This window comes from Lepus europaeus, chromosome 23 (assembly GCF_033115175.1).
Source record: "Lepus europaeus isolate LE1 chromosome 23, mLepTim1.pri, whole genome shotgun sequence".
NCBI lineage: Eukaryota > Metazoa > Chordata > Mammalia > Lagomorpha > Leporidae > Lepus > Lepus europaeus.
In genome coordinates, this window is record NC_084849.1 from 391845 (window position 1) to 408948 (window position 17104).

Here is a 17104-nt window from a genome sequence, read left to right on the forward strand (position 1 = left end):
AGCAGGACAGGACTCACAGAATTGTGTGGGAAATCCAAACCAGCTTTTTACATTTTTATTTGAGGAGAGAAGGAGATACAGAGCTCCCATCTGCAGATTCACTCCCCAGAGGCCCAGCAACCAGGAACTCAATCCAGGTCTCCTGCGTGGGGGCAGGGACCCAACTGCCCAAGCCGTCACCTGTTGCCTCCCAGTGTCCACGTTAGCTGGGAGCTGGACTCACAGCGGAGACTGGCACTCAGGCACTGATAGGGGATCCAGCCAGCGTCCTGACTGCTGTGCCACATGCCCCTGGGCAAGCTGTTCGTCTTCCAAGGCCCAGGTTGGAGGTTCAGAAGATTCTTCCCCGAGCTGCAGTGGTCCCCCCCCGGGCTCAGTGCCGGGTCCGCCTCCGCACGTGCCTGTGCTGACCAACCTTTCTTGCTTCCCACAGCTGGCCAAGCCCTGCGCTGAAAGGAAAGCTCAAGGCTCAGCTGCCAGATCTTGGTTATGGCCCCGGCTGCAGCCCTGGGAGAAGCCGTCCTGCTGGGGGCAGCCCCGTGAGGCCCGGCCACGCCGCCCACTCCCCCAGCCTGGGGCGCTACAGCCCTGTACACGGGAGCCACCTCCGCAGGGTGGCGCGGGGGGCCCAGCTCACCACCACCCCTTAGGGTTGGGCAGCTCTCATTTCCTTCATTTCCAAAGAAGAAGGGTAATATGTTTTATTGGTAAAATTTCACACACACAAAAATATTCCAAGTAATTTATTAATCCTCACTTTGAGGGTAGAATTTCAGAAAACATGAATGTTCTATGTAAAATTTAAATTTTGGATATTTTGGAAGAAGTTAATGAAACATTTTCTGGAAAATGTCAACGTATTAAAGACAAAGACTTTCTGGGTAGCAGTGCCTCGGTTTGAAATGTAGCAGAGAAAAGGGTGTGGAGGCTGCTCCTGGGAGACAGCTGTGTGCAACCAGAAACCCTGAGCGACTGTTCTGGAGGAGGAGGACGCTGGCGGAACTGCTGGCTCGGACAGCCCTGTGACACCCGCCCTCACTCAGCTCGCTGGTCCTTGGCTTCCTGGGGTCTCTTGATGAGGGGACAACCCCTCAGCCAGGTGGCCCTCATCATTTATATGTAAGGGATATTTACAAGTGAGGTCATTAAAACACTGGAATTACTGATAAGAAGACGGAAGTAGCTTTTTTTGTTGGAAAAAGGTTTCCAGCCAGTGGGTGTTGTGCAAGATAGTCCCATAGACTCACCAGCAATAATTACAAGGACTCTATTTTCCACTAGCTCTTGAGCTTTCAGGCTGTTGAATTTCCGGTGTGGTTATTCATTTTGAAATCGTTCCCTGGTTTTGAGATTTATCCTGAGGCCTCGAGCGTGAACTAGCGTACGGCCAGTTTTCTGCCGTGTCTCCCAGCTCTGTTTCAGCTGGGCTGTCCTGTATAAAAGAGCAGTGCAGTTCAGGTTTGCCTTCCAGGTGAGGGTTGGTAGAGGCGGCCTTACCCTTGGCGCGCTCTCAGGAAGCCAACACAGCATCACCAGAGGCTGTCAGGGCTGACTTCCGCCTGGGGGTTACAAGCGCAGATCATATGCAAGTGTTATTTTGTGTTTACTCCAAAATGAAAAACTGTAACAATGCTTTTGCGAACTTGAGTGCCTTTTTAAGTCATTTTCAATTTTTCTGAACTTGCTTTTTGAGAATATGAAATGGTCGTAAGTAGGCATAACTAAGAACTTTTTTATTGGTGTAACCTGTGAATTGAAAGTTGGGTTAAAATGCTTATTTCTTTCACATAAGCAATGGGCTAAGAATACTGGAACCGACACTTAGATTTTCAAATAAAAACTTTGTTACACAGGATGTTTTCATTTGTGTAGCATATGAGATCTTACAGAATAGAAACACTGCGTTTTAAAGAACGCATTCTTGTTCTTAAATCAGAATGTGGATATTCAGTTTTGTCAAAAAATCTTAGGATATTGTCTTGTATACTATTGTACATATCGAAAGAAATTAAAGTAGTGTTTTATCCTAATTTTGCAGACTTGGGCTCCTGATGCGTTAGGCCTTCTTTGTTTCTCCATTTGTTGGTGCAGTGGTACTGGCCCTAGTGAGTGTGGGGGGCGTCCTTTTTTTTTTTTTTTTTTTTTTTTTAATTTATTTTTGACAGGCAGAGTGGACAGTAGAGGGAGACAGAGAGAAAGGTCTTCCTTTTTGCCATTGGTTCACCCTCCAATGGCCGCCGCGGTAGGCGCGCTACGGCCGGCGCACCGCGCTGTTCCGATGGCAGGAGCCAGGTGCTTCTCCTGGTCTCCCATGGGGTGCAGGGCCCAAGCACTTGGGCCATCCTCCACTGCCTTCCCGGGCCATAGCAGAGAGCTGGCCTGGAAGAGGGGCAACCGGGACAGGATCGGTGCCCTGACTGGGACTAGAACCCGGTGTGCCGGCGCCGCAAGGCGGAGGATTAGCCTAGTGAGCCATGGCGCCGGCCTTGCTTTTGCTTTTTTGCAGAAGCGTTTAACTTAGAAAGCTGAAACATTAACTTAGAAAGCAGAATCGTGTGGGGCTGGTGTTACGGTGTTAGCAGGTTAAGATGCTGCCTGCAATGCTGGCATCCCATATGGGCGGTTGAGTCCTGGCTGTGCCACTTCCGATCCAGCTCCCTGCTTATGACCTGGGAAAGCAGAAGATGGCCCAACTATTTGGGCCCCTGCACCCAGGTGGGAGACCCAGAAGCAGCTCCTGCCCCAGCCCCAGCCATTGTGGCCGTTTGGGAGCAAACCAGCACCTCTCTCCGACTTAAGAAATCTGATGTCCTGGGGTTCCCCTCCAGTTTCTTCTGTAGCCCAGTCATCTGTCCTAACTTCTTTTTGAAGACTGATTTATTTGAGAGGCAGTTACAGAGAGAGGTCTTCCATCCACTCCACTGGTTTACTCCCCAAATGGCCACAATGGCTGGAGCTGAGCCTAGCTGGAGCCAGGAGCTTCCTCCAGGTCTCCCACATGGGTACAGGGGCCCAAACACTTTGGTCATCTGCTGCTGCTTTCCCAGATGCATTAGCAGGGAGCTGGATCAGAAGTGGAACAGCCAGGACTCGAACTGCCACCCATATGGGATGCCGGTGCTGCAGGCCGGGGCTTTAACCTGCTGCACCACAGCGCTGTCCCATTCCCAACGTCTGAGTCCCTTCATGACATCTTGTGTCTAGGAGGTTGGGAGGGAGGTGGGGCAACACAGTCATGGCTCTCCACGCAATCCCCATAGCCTTTGATGCTGGGTGAGGGTCACGTGGATGACTGCAATGTGTGGCTTGGTCCTTGCCACCAGGCCTCCCCAGTGGACAGGGCATCACAGCCTGTATGCACTAGGAGCTGGGGCTAGCGCAGGGCTGCTCTTAAAGGGCCACTCTGCTGCTTGGATCTTATGTGTACAGGAGCCCTCTGCTCCTGGTCACTGCATGGCTGTGCCTCCCATGTCCATCTGAGGTTAGACATGAATACGCCTGTTGTCCTTGTGTTCTTAGAAGCGGGCACTGTCCTGCACACTTGCCAACACTCTACAAAGTGCTGTGTGCTGGCTGAAGCTTAGCTGGGTCCCTGGTCCAGTGGAGGCTGTAGGCGGGAGTCTCCTGAGAGAGGCTGGGACAGCAGGGACCGTGGAAAGAACTTTCTGGTCCTGCTTCCTTTAAAACATCACAATTAGTACTTTTAAAAAACCAATCAGATTTTATTACGTAGTTATTTCCAAAGCAGAGAAATGAGTCAGATATCCCAATTAGTTGTATTGATTGGGGAAAACACTCATGACCACTTCAGAGAAATTGACAACATCTAGTATAGACAGATCATATCCACATACTTGAGTCCATACACATGAAAGTGAAGATAATCAGAAGCATTTCACTGAAACTGGGTAATCTGTACAGGACTGGCACCCACCTGGCCCTCAGAAACCGGCAAGAGAGTCAATGGGCCCGTCCCCTCCACCGACTCCGTTCCTCCCTCGCTGCACAGGCCTCACTGTAGCTGCTGAGTGCTGAACCTGAAAGGCCTAACTAGAGGAGCACAGAGCCTCAGGGGTCTGCAACTGTGCAGTGAGAAACTGGTTTTCAACGCAAGAAGCCAGGAGAGGACAATCTGTGACTGACAAATACTTTAGTGACAAAAAGGTCTTAAGAAATGCAAGGAGCCTCGGGCACTGCTTTCCCTCTGCCTGGCAGCCGGTGGAGCCGGGCCCTGGGTACAGATGTGCCGCAGTCCAGAAGTGGCCGCGTCAGTCCGCTGTCCGCTGAGAAGAGGCCGTCGAGCTCTGATCCCAAGCCTGCCCTTCAGCTTGGGCCAGAAGCACCAAACCGCATTTCCTACTTTTCTGCCAGCCTTTTCCTCAAGAAACAAAATGAAACTGCGTCACAGTCTGTGCAGGAAGACGGGGCAGGGAAGGCCAGTGCCAGCCGCAGCTAAGAAGGGCACAGTCCCCGGGCAGCCCTCAGGACCGGGTGATCTTGTCAGGAGGCATGAACCCTGTGTCCCCAAGGGTCCTGAGCGCTACCCGGCCATTGGGTCGGATCACCAGGTGGGTGATGCTGCCGTTGTTGAGGGAGAGCCGGAGCCAGCCTTCAGGAGGGAACTGCAGCGCCCTGGGGGGAGAGGAAGAGAAAGATCGCGCTAGGGCCCACTGGTCAGCTCAGTGGGGTCTTGACAAAGCTTGCAGCTCCCCACAGTGACACCGGCCCTGCCCTCAGGCAAGGGGTTTCCTGAGAGGTGGGGAGCTGGCTGGCGTGGAGACTGACAGACCCATCAATAAGGGGACAAGGGCTCAGCCTGTGAGATGCACTGGCTTTTCTCAGTGCACGTGAGCATTCCAGGGAGCCATTTCTGTGAAAACCCGGTGCTTCCAGGACCACACACAGCTGTAATCCACAGCCCGGCAGGACGTCCTAAGAGCACACGCTCACAGTGCTTTCCCACACAGCTGGTGTCTGCCGAAGAGCTCAGTATGCTGCTGCCTCGGCCCTGCGCAGCCTTGGGCCTCAGGAAGCCGGTGCTGGGCCGCATCCCGGCCCTTGCCAAGTCTGGCAACCTCCCTTGCTCCTTTTAGAGCCTCTTCAGGGTCCCCGAGCAGCTCAGTGAACCACAATGGGCCTGAATGGCACCATCGCTTTCTTTATCACATTTGACAGGCAAGCTACAGTCCCAAATCCCCAATTATCTCTGGTGCACCTTCAGCACTCGTATGCCTTCCTACTGATAATGAGCTGTTGACATCAGTTCAGAAAGCATCCCATGGCTCCCTGTCAGAGGCGCAGTGGAGCAGACAGCCCTGTAGCTACACCCTCTAGCAGTATCTGTTCTTGTTTGGGGGTGTGCCTGCACCTCTTTCCCACCAGCAGTTCTCTCTGGTCTGCAGTAGCTGTGAGCTGAGCCAGAATCCTGGCTCTCCAACATCCCTGCACTTCTGGGGGCTGCCAGTCTCCTGACCACACTTCCTGAGGGACCCTCCACACAGTGCCCCACCAGACTTGTCTCACGAGGTATTACACACACCTACGCAGTAGGGGATAAGGTTCCACCTCATTTCAAATTTTGCATCTCGTGAGATCTGCTGGCTTCATAACAACCCCCATGCACGGCCCCTGCAGCTGTGGCCCCTGCCCCAGCAATCCTTGAGAAGTGACCGACTCCAGGGCTACAGCCAGGAAGGTGCAAGCTGAGTCCAGGTTTTGTGGCACCATAAAGTGGCGAGTGGAGGCAGGTGCAGGACACAGGCGTACCCCTCCCTCCCCAGCAGCCTGAACCACAGTGACAGTTTCGGGAACGTGCCCACGGCAGAGGCACAGCCACACAGAGAAATGGGCGAGAGCCCCTGTGTGGCAGTTCAGTGCCCAGGCAGGACGCAGGACCAGCCAGCATCAGGCAAACTCCAGCGCGATGGCTGCTGCCGGCACTGGGGGTAAGCTGGGGGCACATAAGATGCTTACCCAGTCTCCTGAGGCATAACTACATCCTAGTGGCAGGTGGCAGCACGCTCAGGGAAAATCCTTCAGAACCAGCTGCCCAGTCTGTCTGTGCTACTCTTGGCCCTAACACAAGATCATAAGGAACTCCGAACTGACGACCAGGGCTCCTCACACACAGCCGGTGACAGTGACACCAGCCCAGCATGCGCCGGGCTAGGCCCAGGGAAAGCTGGGGAGGCTGCCCATGAACGCTGTCCTATTCTCGCTAGGTCAGAAATGACCTTAGATCGAGCACGGCCTGGCAGCGCCTACCTGCACACGATATAGCGGATGACGTTCGCGTGACAGACAAAGATCTCGTAACTGTCCTCTTCCTGCCTGGCGTCTGCCCGGTGGATGTAGTTCCGGAACGCAGCCTCAATCCGGGCTCCGTCCTCATAATACTGCTGGGGGCAGAGCGAGGCACTGTCAGTGTGGACACACACAGACGATGCTGGTAGCAGGACAAACCCCGCAGAACCCAGGTGGGTCACGGCAGCTCATGGCCGGCAGGCATGCCCAAGAGAAGTGACTCCCAGGTGGAGGGGCGGTGGGGCTGCTCTCTGGGGAGGTGTTTTTACCACAGCTTCTGGCTTCCAGTGAGACACGGGTGGGTCGGGCTCGATGGGGGCGCCTTCCCGAAGCAGGTCTGTGCTGACCCTGCAGACGCCTGAGGGAACCCAGCAAAGCTGAGGGTTAGTGACCCCTGCCGTGGCCAGCGCTCAGCTGGGGGGCCTGCTATGAACCACCTGCTGCCGAAGCAAGCGCAGGCCCAGCTCCCAGCACTCACCTGGCAGGTGCTTACTGATGATCTCCGTGGTTTCTATCGCCCGAGTCATGGAGGAGTGGACAATTTTATTAAACTTCAGCCCCAAGCTGGCCAGTCGGAGCCCAGTTAGTTCAGCTTGTTCACGACCTTCAAAGTGAAATTCAGAATTATGTGTAGCTGGGTACCCGCCTGTACTTACTGCACAAACCCTGAAGCCCTCATTAAACACAGACCCTAGAATGAAAACAATGCATCTGATGACATGAATAACAGGAACCAGGCCAGGCAATGCAGCACAGCAAGTTAAGCTGCTGCTTGGACGCCGGCATCCCATACCGGAGTGCCTGGTTCCAGCCCTGGCTTCTCCACTTCTGATCCAGCTTCCTGCTAACGGACCTGGGAGGCAGCAGGTGGTGGTTCAAGAACTTGGATCCCTGCCATGCATGTGGGAGAGCTGGATGCTGTTCAGGGCTCCTGGCTCTGGCTTGGCCCAGCCCTGGCTAACGCAGGCAACTGGGGGACTGAAGTGGCAGATGGAAGAGATTTCTCTCTTCCTTCCTCCCACCTTCTCTCTATCATTCTGCCTTTCAAGCAAATTAAAATAAACAAACTTCAAAAACAAAACAAGGCCCAAACTTGATGACTTGGAGTTTGGCAGGCCCCACTGACTATTTCTGGATCTCTTAACACTATTCTTATCCAACTATGTCCAAAATCTAGCTTCAGCTCCACCATGAGCCACCAGCTCTGTGACACTGCAGCTGTCAGTGCTGAGAAAACCTGCAGGCCTCAGGTTACTCCGCAGGGACCAGAGGCACACACTGAGGCTTCCTCTCTAACGCATTCTAGCATCAGCTGAAAACACCCTCAGAAGTCAGTTCCTGCTGCGTGCTGTGACGTCTGTGCAGGCCCTGCACTTCCTGTTTCTACACAGGAACCAGAAACGCTTTTCAGGGGTGGGGCACAGTTTGCTGGAAGCAGACTTATGGGAACACCAACGAGTAACATCTCATTCCCAGTTTTTAAAATGTGCGCTCTACTCGGGCCACCCTGTGTCTCTTTCTGGGGCACTTCTCCTGCAGACACTTCCATGCGGGGCACACACACATTCCTGGCAGCACCTCTGATAGCAAGAAACCACAGCTACCAACCCACCCGCTGGGGGGGACAGAGAGGTCTTCCTACCGCTCCGTCTTCCCCATTCAACCCACTTTATGACGCAGACGCACACAGACCCGTGAGTGCGGAATAAAGGATCTTCAGCAGCATGATCAGTCTAGAAAAATACAGAGGCATGAGGTGTGCGACTTGCAGCACTACCAAGGGCAGGAAGGCGCGAAGTTCCTGCTAGAATATGCATTAAACTAGACCCTGGGCAAGCAACGCCAGCACAGTAAGTTTTTTTTTTTTTTTTTTGGACAGGCAGAGTGGATAGTGAGAGAGAGAGAGAGAGAAAGGTCTTCCTTTTTGCCGTTGGTTCACCCTCCAATGGCCGCTGCGGCCGGCGCATCTCGCTGATCTGAAGCCAGGAGCCAGGCGCTTCTCCCAGTCTCCCATGCGGGTGCAGGGCCCAAGGACTTGGGCCATCCTCCACTGCCTTCCCAGGCCATAGCAGAGAGCTGGCCTGGAAGAGGGGCAACCGGGATAGAATCCAGTGCCCCAACTGGGACTAGAACCCGGTGTGCCGGCACCGCAAGGCAGAGGATTAGCCTGTTAAGCCATGGCACCGGCCAGCACAATAGTTTTTAAAAGGACATATGAAAAACTCGTTTTCTCTCCAAACTCAGCTTCTACTTACTGATAATGACCATATCAGAGTCTAGGCTGATGGTTCTTACACAGGTTTGAGGCAGCTGTGTCCTAGGCACCTGCAAGAAGGCCGACCGAGGGGGCCGGGAGGGCCCTGGGGGGATCTGAGATCTGGCCACCTACCCAGCGCGGTCAGAGTGCGGTCCTTTTCCAGGGAGCCGTCTACATGATACTGAGAATGCCTGATGAGGAAGATGTGCCGCGTGGCCTTGGCTTTGTAGTGGTCCAGCCTGGACGCCAGTTCTTCTTCTCCAGACTCCACGTTCCTCTTCCGCAGGTTGATCAGAGACAGTGGTTCTCGCCTAATGTTGAAATACAAGATGACAGATCCTGTGACCTCTACTCCTGAGATATCTGTGAGTATTTCTGACAAGACAGTATTTCCAAGCCATCAGACCAATGGAGAAGAGTACAGAGCAGAACCCAAGGCCCTCAGTACCAACTGCAGAAAAGCCAGCTTGCAAAGCACAGCTCCACTCCTCACCCCGCAAAGCTGGCCAGGACAGGGTGACGCAATGGTGGGCAAAGCAATGGAGCAAGTCTCTTGTGCAGTTTATGTTTAGGAAAGAGGGGCGGACCCTCAGCTGCAAAGAGAAACAGAAAATGCCAGAACATGATGCCAGTAAACAAAGTGTCCACAGGGTGGGTGGTGGGGTGCTGAACAGCCTTGCTGCAACGTCCAGTGGCAGCCACTAGCTATCCGGCCACTTAAATTCAAAACACGTTCAGGCAGCTCAGGTTCTATACCCAAGTTCAAGTCACTGCAGATAAAAAATATTTACGGGGCCGGCACTGTGGCGCAGTGGGTTAACGCCCTGGCCTGAAGCGCTGGCATCCCATATGGGAGCCAGTTCGAGACCCGGCTGCTTCACTTCCTGTCCAGCTCTCTGCTATGGCCCAGGAAAGCAGTAGAAGATGGTCCAAGTCCTTGGGCCCCTGCACCCACTTGGGAGACCAGGAAGAAGCTCCTGGTTCCTGGCTTTAGATCGGCACAGCTCCGGCCGTTGTGGCCATCTGGCGAGTGAACTATGGGATAGAGGACCTCTCTCTGTGCCTCTCCTCTCTCTGTGTAACTCTTTCAAATAAATAAATCTTTAAAAAAATTTTTCACAAAAAATTGCTTCTGTACTGAGCACGCACAAAAATTGTTCTTGTCATTCTCAAAACACAGTATAACTATTTACATAGCACAGATGTTATGTTATGTATCACAAGCAACCAAGAGGGGAAGGCACTGAGGTGCAGCAGATTAGCTGACTCTGGTGCCTGCATTCCCAGCTTAGAATGCCTCGTTCCAGTCCCAGCTCCTCTGCTTCAGATCCAGCTGCTCGCTAATGCAATGATGGCTCAAGTGCTTGGGCCCTAGCAGCCACACAGGAGACCCAGATGGAGTTCCAGGCTTCTGGCTTTAGTGTGACCCAGTCCTGGCTGTTGCAGGCATTTGGAGAGAGTGAATCTGTGGATAGAAGATCTCTCTCCCTGTCACTCTGTCTTCCAAATAGATGAAAACAAACATTTGAAAAAAAAAAATTGTTAAGTATACAGTAGCATGTGCATAGATTACACTATACCATTTTATGTCAGGGACCTGAGCATCCTTACATTTAGGTACATGTGGGGGTTCCTGGACCTAGCCCCCTGCAGGTAACTGAGGAACTGCGATTAAGATTCAACAGATCAGAATTCTATTTCCTCAGCTGCACTATTCCCACTTCAAATGCTCGGGAGCTCTATGTGGTGGCAGCCATCACACTGGACAGACAGGAAGCATCTCCATTACCGTGGCGTTCTCATGGACTGAGCTACTGAGTTGTGAAGGAGCTCATCAGGTAAGGGTGGCTCATGGTACCGAGGCTAACAAAAGTGAAATATGGGAGAACTGAGAGTGTCACAAATCAAACCTGCCGGAATTCACTCGGCTGAGACAGTTGTAGGGCTTGGAGGGAGTGGTGTGACTTCTGTTTGGGTTGTGCTGACCTGGCAAAATTCACACCGGCAGGCAAATCAGGGAGTCTGGGGTTAAGCCAGAGTCACTTAGGAGCTACAGGAGAGACGCAAAGCCAAGGACACATGAGATCCCCTCCTCCAAGGGGCTGGAGATTTAACCCCATGAAGCTCTAGAACTTTCCAGCATGGACAGGTGAGGCAAGAGACAAGCACTGTCCCTCTAGGACCTTGCTCAGCTGCTCTTCCATCTGCACAGCCATCAGCTAGCCAACGCAGGGCTGCAGTGCTGCTTCTACTGCTCAAAGTTCTTTTAACCTCATAACGAACCTTTCCTCACAGAGGCCTAAGGAAGTCAGAATACCGGACTGCACTGCAATGACAAACGCCGGCAAGTCCCCGCTGAGGGACCTTGTACAAAACAGATACAATCATCAAGCCAGTCTGGAAACCATCACAGCCAGGACTGACGGCACGGAGGGGGCCGAGGACAGCTCAGTAAAGCTCAGGTTAGTGACAACTGTGTAGCAGCACTGCCTTGTTCACTACCCAGAGGAGCGCGGGTGCGGGATGGAGAGCGGCAGCCGGTGTGGTTCCGCTCACAGCCAGGCTGACAGCGGCAGCCCCGCACGCTGTCCCTCAGAGCAGCACAGCCGCGCGGCCCTCACAGCACAGTGCACACGTCCCGTCACGGGCCGAGCCTGTCACAACACCAGCACACGTCCCGTCACGGGCCGAGCCTGTCACAGCACAGTGCGCGCGTCCCGTCACGGGCCGAGCCTGTCACAACACCAGCACGCGTCCCGTCACGGGCCGAGCCTGTCACAGCACAGTGCGCGCGTCCCGACACGGGCCGAGCCTGTCACAGCACAGTGCGCGCGTCCCGTCACGGGCCAAGCCTGTCACAGCACCAGCACGCGTCCCGTCACGGGCCGAGCCTGTCACAACACCAGCACGCGTCCCGTCACGGGCCGAGCCTGTCACAGCACAGTGCGCGCGTCCCGTCACGGGCCGAGCCTGTCACAGCACAGTGCGCGCGTCCCGTCACGGGCCGAGCCTGTCACAGCACAGTGCGCGCGTCCCGTCACGGGCCGAGCCTGTCACAGCACAGTGCGCGCGTCCCGTCACGGGCCGAGCCTGTCACAGCACAGTGCGCGCGTCCCGTCACGGGCCGAGCCTGTCACAGCACAGTGCGCGCGTCCCGTCACGGGCCGAGCCTGTCACAGCACAGTGCGCGCGTCCCGTCACGGGCCGAGCCTGTCACAGCACAGTGCGCGCGTCCCGTCACGGGCCGAGCCTGTCACAGCACAGTGCGCGCGTCCCGTCACGGGCCGAGCCTGTCACAGCACAGTGCGCGCGTCCCGTCACGGGCCGAGCCTGTCACAGCACAGTGCGCGCGTCCCGTCACGGGCCGAGCCTGTCACAGCACAGTGCGCGCGTCCCGTCACGGGCCGAGCCTGTCACAGCACAGTGCGCGCGTCCCGTCACGGGCCGAGCCTGTCACAGCACAGTGCGCGCGTCCCGTCACGGGCCGAGCCTGTCACAGCACAGTGCGCGCGTCCCGTCACGGGCCGAGCCTGTCACAGCACAGTGCGCGCGTCCCGTCACGGGCCGAGCCTGTCACAGCACAGTGCGCGCGTCCCGTCACGGGCCGAGCCTGTCACAGCACAGTGCGCGCGTCCCGTCACGGGCCGAGCCTGTCACAGCACAGTGCGCGCGTCCCGTCACGGGCCGAGCCTGTCACAGCACAGTGCGCGCGTCCCGTCACGGGCCGAGCCTGTCACAGCACAGTGCGCGCGTCCCGTCACGGGCCGAGCCTGTCACAGCACAGTGCGCGCGTCCCGTCACGGGCCGAGCCTGTCACAGCACAGTGCGCGCGTCCCGTCACGGGCCGAGCCTGTCACAGCACAGTGCGCGCGTCCCGTCACGGGCCGAGCCTGTCACAGCACAGTGCGCGCGTCCCGTCACGGGCCGAGCCTGTCACAGCACAGTGCGCGCGTCCCGTCACGGGCCGAGCCTGTCACAGCACAGTGCGCGCGTCCCGTCACGGGCCGAGCCTGTCACAGCACAGTGCGCGCGTCCCGTCACGGGCCGAGCCTGTCACAGCACAGTGCGCGCGTCCCGTCACGGGCCGAGCCTGTCACAGCACAGTGCGCGCGTCCCGTCACGGGCCGAGCCTGTCACAGCACAGTGCGCGCGTCCCGTCACGGGCCGAGCCTGTCACAGCACAGTGCGCGCGTCCCGTCACGGGCCGAGCCTGTCACAGCACAGTGCGCGCGTCCCGTCACGGGCCGAGCCTGTCACAGCACAGTGCGCGCGTCCCGTCACGGGCCGAGCCTGTCACAGCACAGTGCGCGCGTCCCGTCACGGGCCGAGCCTGTCACAGCACAGTGCGCGCGTCCCGTCACGGGCCGAGCCTGTCACAGCACAGTGCGCGCGTCCCGTCACGGGCCGAGCCTGTCACAGCACAGTGCGCGCGTCCCGTCACGGGCCGAGCCTGTCACAGCACAGTGCGCGCGTCCCGTCACGGGCCGAGCCTGTCACAGCACAGTGCGCGCGTCCCGTCACGGGCCGAGCCTGTCACAGCACAGTGCGCGCGTCCCGTCACGGGCCGAGCCTGTCACAGCACAGTGCGCGCGTCCCGTCACGGGCCGAGCCTGTCACAGCACAGTGCGCGCGTCCCGTCACGGGCCGAGCCTGTCACAGCACAGTGCGCGCGTCCCGTCACGGGCCGAGCCTGTCACAGCACAGTGCGCGCGTCCCGTCACGGGCCGAGCCTGTCACAGCACAGTGCGCGCGTCCCGTCACGGGCCGAGCCTGTCACAGCACAGTGCGCGCGTCCCGTCACGGGCCGAGCCTGTCACAGCACAGTGCGCGCGTCCCGTCACGGGCCGAGCCTGTCACAGCACAGTGCGCGCGTCCCGTCACGGGCCGAGCCTGTCACAGCACAGTGCGCGCGTCCCGTCACGGGCCGAGCCTGTCACAGCACAGTGCGCGCGTCCCGTCACGGGCCGAGCCTGTCACAGCACAGTGCGCGCGTCCCGTCACGGGCCGAGCCTGTCACAGCACAGTGCGCGCGTCCCGTCACGGGCCGAGCCTGTCACAGCACAGTGCGCGCGTCCCGTCACGGGCCGAGCCTGTCACAGCACAGTGCGCGCGTCCCGTCACGGGCCGAGCCTGTCACAGCACAGTGCGCGCGTCCCGTCACGGGCCGAGCCTGTCACAGCACAGTGCGCGCGTCCCGTCACGGGCCGAGCCTGTCACAGCACAGTGCGCGCGTCCCGTCACGGGCCGAGCCTGTCACAGCACAGTGCGCGCGTCCCGTCACGGGCCGAGCCTGTCACAGCACAGTGCACGTCCCGTCACGGGCCGAGCCTGTCACAGCACAGTGCGCGCGTCCCGTCACGGGCCGAGCCTGTCACAGCACAGTGCACGTCCCGTCACGGGCCGAGCCTGTCACAGCACAGTGCGCGCGTCCCGTCACGGGCCGAGCCTGTCACAGCACAGTGCGCGCGTCCCGTCACGGGCCGAGCCTGTCACAGCACAGTGCGCGCGTCCCGTCACGGGCCGAGCCTGTCACAGCACAGTGCGCGCGTCCCGTCACGGGCCGAGCCTGTCACAGCACAGTGCGCGCGTCCCGTCACGGGCCGAGCCTGTCACAGCACAGTGCGCGCGTCCCGTCACGGGCCGAGCCTGTCACAGCACAGTGCGCGCGTCCCGTCACGGGCCGAGCCTGTCACAGCACAGTGCGCGCGTCCCGTCACGGGCCGAGCCTGTCACAGCACAGTGCGCGCGTCCCGTCACGGGCCGAGCCTGTCACAGCACAGTGCGCGCGTCCCGTCACGGGCCGAGCCTGTCACAGCACAGTGCGCGCGTCCCGTCACGGGCCGAGCCTGTCACAGCACAGTGCGCGCGTCCCGTCACGGGCCGAGCCTGTCACAGCACAGTGCGCGCGTCCCGTCACGGGCCGAGCCTGTCACAGCACAGTGCGCGCGTCCCGTCACGGGCCGAGCCTGTCACAGCACAGTGCACGTCCCGTCACGGGCCGAGCCTGTCACAGCACAGTGCGCGCGTCCCGTCACGGGCCGAGCCTGTCACAGCACAGTGCACACGTCCCGTCACGGGCCGAGCCTGTCACAGCACAGTGCACGTCCCGTCACGGGCCGAGCCTGTCACGGCGCCGCGCGCGCTCAACCTCGGGAGCAGCAACAGGTGAGGCGTCGCCAGCGCTGCGGCCAGCCCGATGGGCCGCACGCTCTCTCACCAGAACCGCCAGACACTGCTCTGGGTGAACGAAGCGAAACCTGCGCTTCCGCCCTCACGCGAGCCGCGTCTCAAACACCGGACGACCACGCACGGCCGCGGTGGTCCCGGCGCCCACACCGGCCCTGCCCTCCCGCCGCGCCCGCCGCCGGCGGAAACCGAGGGCGAACAGCGCGGGGCAGCCGCGCCCGGAGGGACGGGGCCGCGCCGCCGCCATCGCGCGCACCTGTCCCAGTTGGAGTCCCAGACGCCAGGGGGCCGCGCGGCCCCGGCCCACGCCGGCGGCTCGGCCGCGCGCGGCTCCGCGTCCCCGCCCGCCCGCGGCTTGCCCACCGCCACAGCCGAGAAGAGCACGGCAGCCGAGCCCCCGGCCAGCCCGCAGGCCGCCAGCTGCAGCGCCTGCCGGAACGCCATGCCGCTCCCCGCGCCGCCGCGCAGACGCACACGGCCCCGGCGGCCCGCCGCGAGCCACTCGCTTCCGCGGGCGCCTACTTCCGGCTGGCGGGGCGAGCGGAAGTCCCGCCTCCCCGCGCGGGCGGCTTCCGTGGCGTCGGGGGCGCGGGCGCTGAGGCGCGAGGGAGGCCGCCGCGCGGCCTGGTCTCCGCCGTTTGTAACGAACGCGCTCCGCGCAGCCCTGGGCGCCGCCGCCCTCCTCACGGCGCGCCCCTGGCGCTCGCTCCTCGGGCATCCGGCCCGGCGCCCTCCCTGCCCCTCCGCGGGTGTCCGTGGCGCGGCGCCCCGAGGGGAGAGCGCCCCGCCGTGCGGCCGCTGCGCACTCGCTCCTCGCCGCCGCGGGCAGTGCCGCGGGCCTGGCTAAGAGCGCTTTGGGGTCGCACCAGAGGCGGGCTTTCGGGTCATTCTGGACGTTTTTTAAGTTGGTTCCCATTGTAAGTGATTCAGAGTTTGGGGAATCTGTTCCACTGTAAACCCAGACTCTAAACGTGGTGTCTTGGACTCACGCGTTTAAGTCCGTTTTCCCAGAAGGTTGTTTACTAGGATAGTGAAAAGACACCTGTAAGGATGGACTCCGCCAGAACACAGCGGAGATCAGTGAAAGCTCTGGTACTTCTCGACCTGGGCACACAACACCGGGTGCTGGTGCTGAAGGAAGCAAGGCAGCTGGCTCCGGTGAACCTGGAAGTCTGAGGTAAAGCGCAGCCCCACGTCTGCGGAAGGACTGCACAGCACCGACTGAACACTTGCAATAAGAGGTTGCCCTCCCATCATGCACTGGACTAGAGAAATTTCATTCCAGAGGATTTGAATCCCAAAGCCCCCTGGATCTGAGATGTAGTGTTAAAGGTGGGATTGTATGCAGCTCACGCACTGAATGGTCGAGCCAGCCTCCCTCTGCCATTTGGCCAAGAGAATGTCGGCCACGAGGCTTATATCACACTTCGTCATCACTTCGTCATCACGATCATCCTTCCCTTGGCAAGAGCTTACACGAGCCCTTTCTGTGGAAACTGACAACCCCAAAGAGGAGAGCTCTAGGTGTTTTTTTTTTTTTTAAAGATTTATTTTTTATTTATTTGAGAGGTAGAGTTACAGAGAGACGGACAGAAAGAAAGGTCTTCCATCTGCTGGTACATTCCCCAGATGGCCACAACGTCCAGACCTTGGCCAATCGGAAGCCAGGAGCTTCCTCTCGGTCTCCCACGTGGGTGCAGGGGCCCACGCACTTGGGCCATCCTCTGATTCTTTCCCAGGCCATAGCAGGGAGCTGATCAGAGGAGGAGCAGCCAGGACTCAAACTGGTGCCCATATGGGATGCCAGCACCACAGTTTCATATCACTGATAACATTCAAGTGGGGAAGACTAAAAACTGCTATTCTCTGTGCTCTTCTATGTATCTGGCAACACTCAGTAACTGTTAAGCAAACTGAGTGATTGAAGATTGTGATATGTCAGATACACCAAGAATAAGAACTCACATTACTTAAAAAAAAATCTGCCCTAGTTAACTGGATTTTTAAAAAAAGATTTATTGATTTATTTGAAAGGCAAAGTTATAGAAAGAGAGAGAGTGAACTTCCATCTGCTGGTTCACTCCCCAAACGGTCACAACAGCCAAACATATCCCACAATGGGTGGCAGGGACTCAAGCACTTGGGCCATCTTCTGCTGATTTCCCAGGTACCCACCTGCTGATTTTAAGGGAGCTGGATCAGAAGTGGAGCACACGCAGGAGACACAACCACTGGCAGTGACAGACTAGTCCAGCTCATAAAGCAAATTCATGAGATAGAGACTTCCAGACCCAGGACAGGCAGGGCCTGTGCCTCTGGTAAGCAGGAAGTAGCTATAGAAGATAGGATTCTATGCCT

At 58.1% G+C, this 17104-nt stretch overlaps 2 protein-coding genes across 5 annotated transcripts in view; one reads left to right on the top strand and one right to left on the bottom strand.

The window, feature by feature from the left end:
* Window positions 1-1983, top strand: part of ANKLE2 (ankyrin repeat and LEM domain containing 2) — a 33574-nt gene extending 31591 nt beyond the window's left edge. Inside the window, exon 13 of one of the 2 annotated variants that reach the window (XM_062182111.1) lies at window positions 434-1983. In XM_062182111.1, the coding sequence (XP_062038095.1) occupies window positions 434-650 (217 nt within the window). In that variant the 3' untranslated portion in view covers window positions 651-1983. The remainder of the gene's footprint in view (window positions 1-433) is intronic. The other variant, XM_062182112.1, reaches the window with a different exon arrangement.
* A 1732-nt stretch (window positions 1984-3715) lies between these two features.
* PGAM5 (PGAM family member 5, mitochondrial serine/threonine protein phosphatase) lies at window positions 3716-15197 on the bottom strand. Of its 3 annotated transcripts, none has more exons than XM_062182447.1 (6): window positions 15003-15197; window positions 8693-8871; window positions 6782-6907; window positions 6573-6661; window positions 6265-6395; window positions 3716-4632 (listed from the first exon to the last, which is right to left on the bottom strand). In XM_062182447.1, exons 1-6 carry the CDS (start codon window positions 15188-15190, stop codon window positions 4482-4484), a joined length of 864 nt encoding a protein of 287 aa, XP_062038431.1. In that variant the 5' UTR covers window positions 15191-15197; the 3' UTR covers window positions 3716-4481. The 3 variants fall into 3 exon arrangements, with proteins under 3 accessions (XP_062038431.1, XP_062038430.1, XP_062038432.1); XM_062182446.1 differs by having other exon boundaries at window positions 6265-6398; XM_062182448.1 differs by lacking the exon at window positions 15003-15197 and adding an exon at window positions 9054-10836 and having other exon boundaries at window positions 6265-6398.
* Window positions 15198-17104: the final 1907 nt, after the last annotated feature.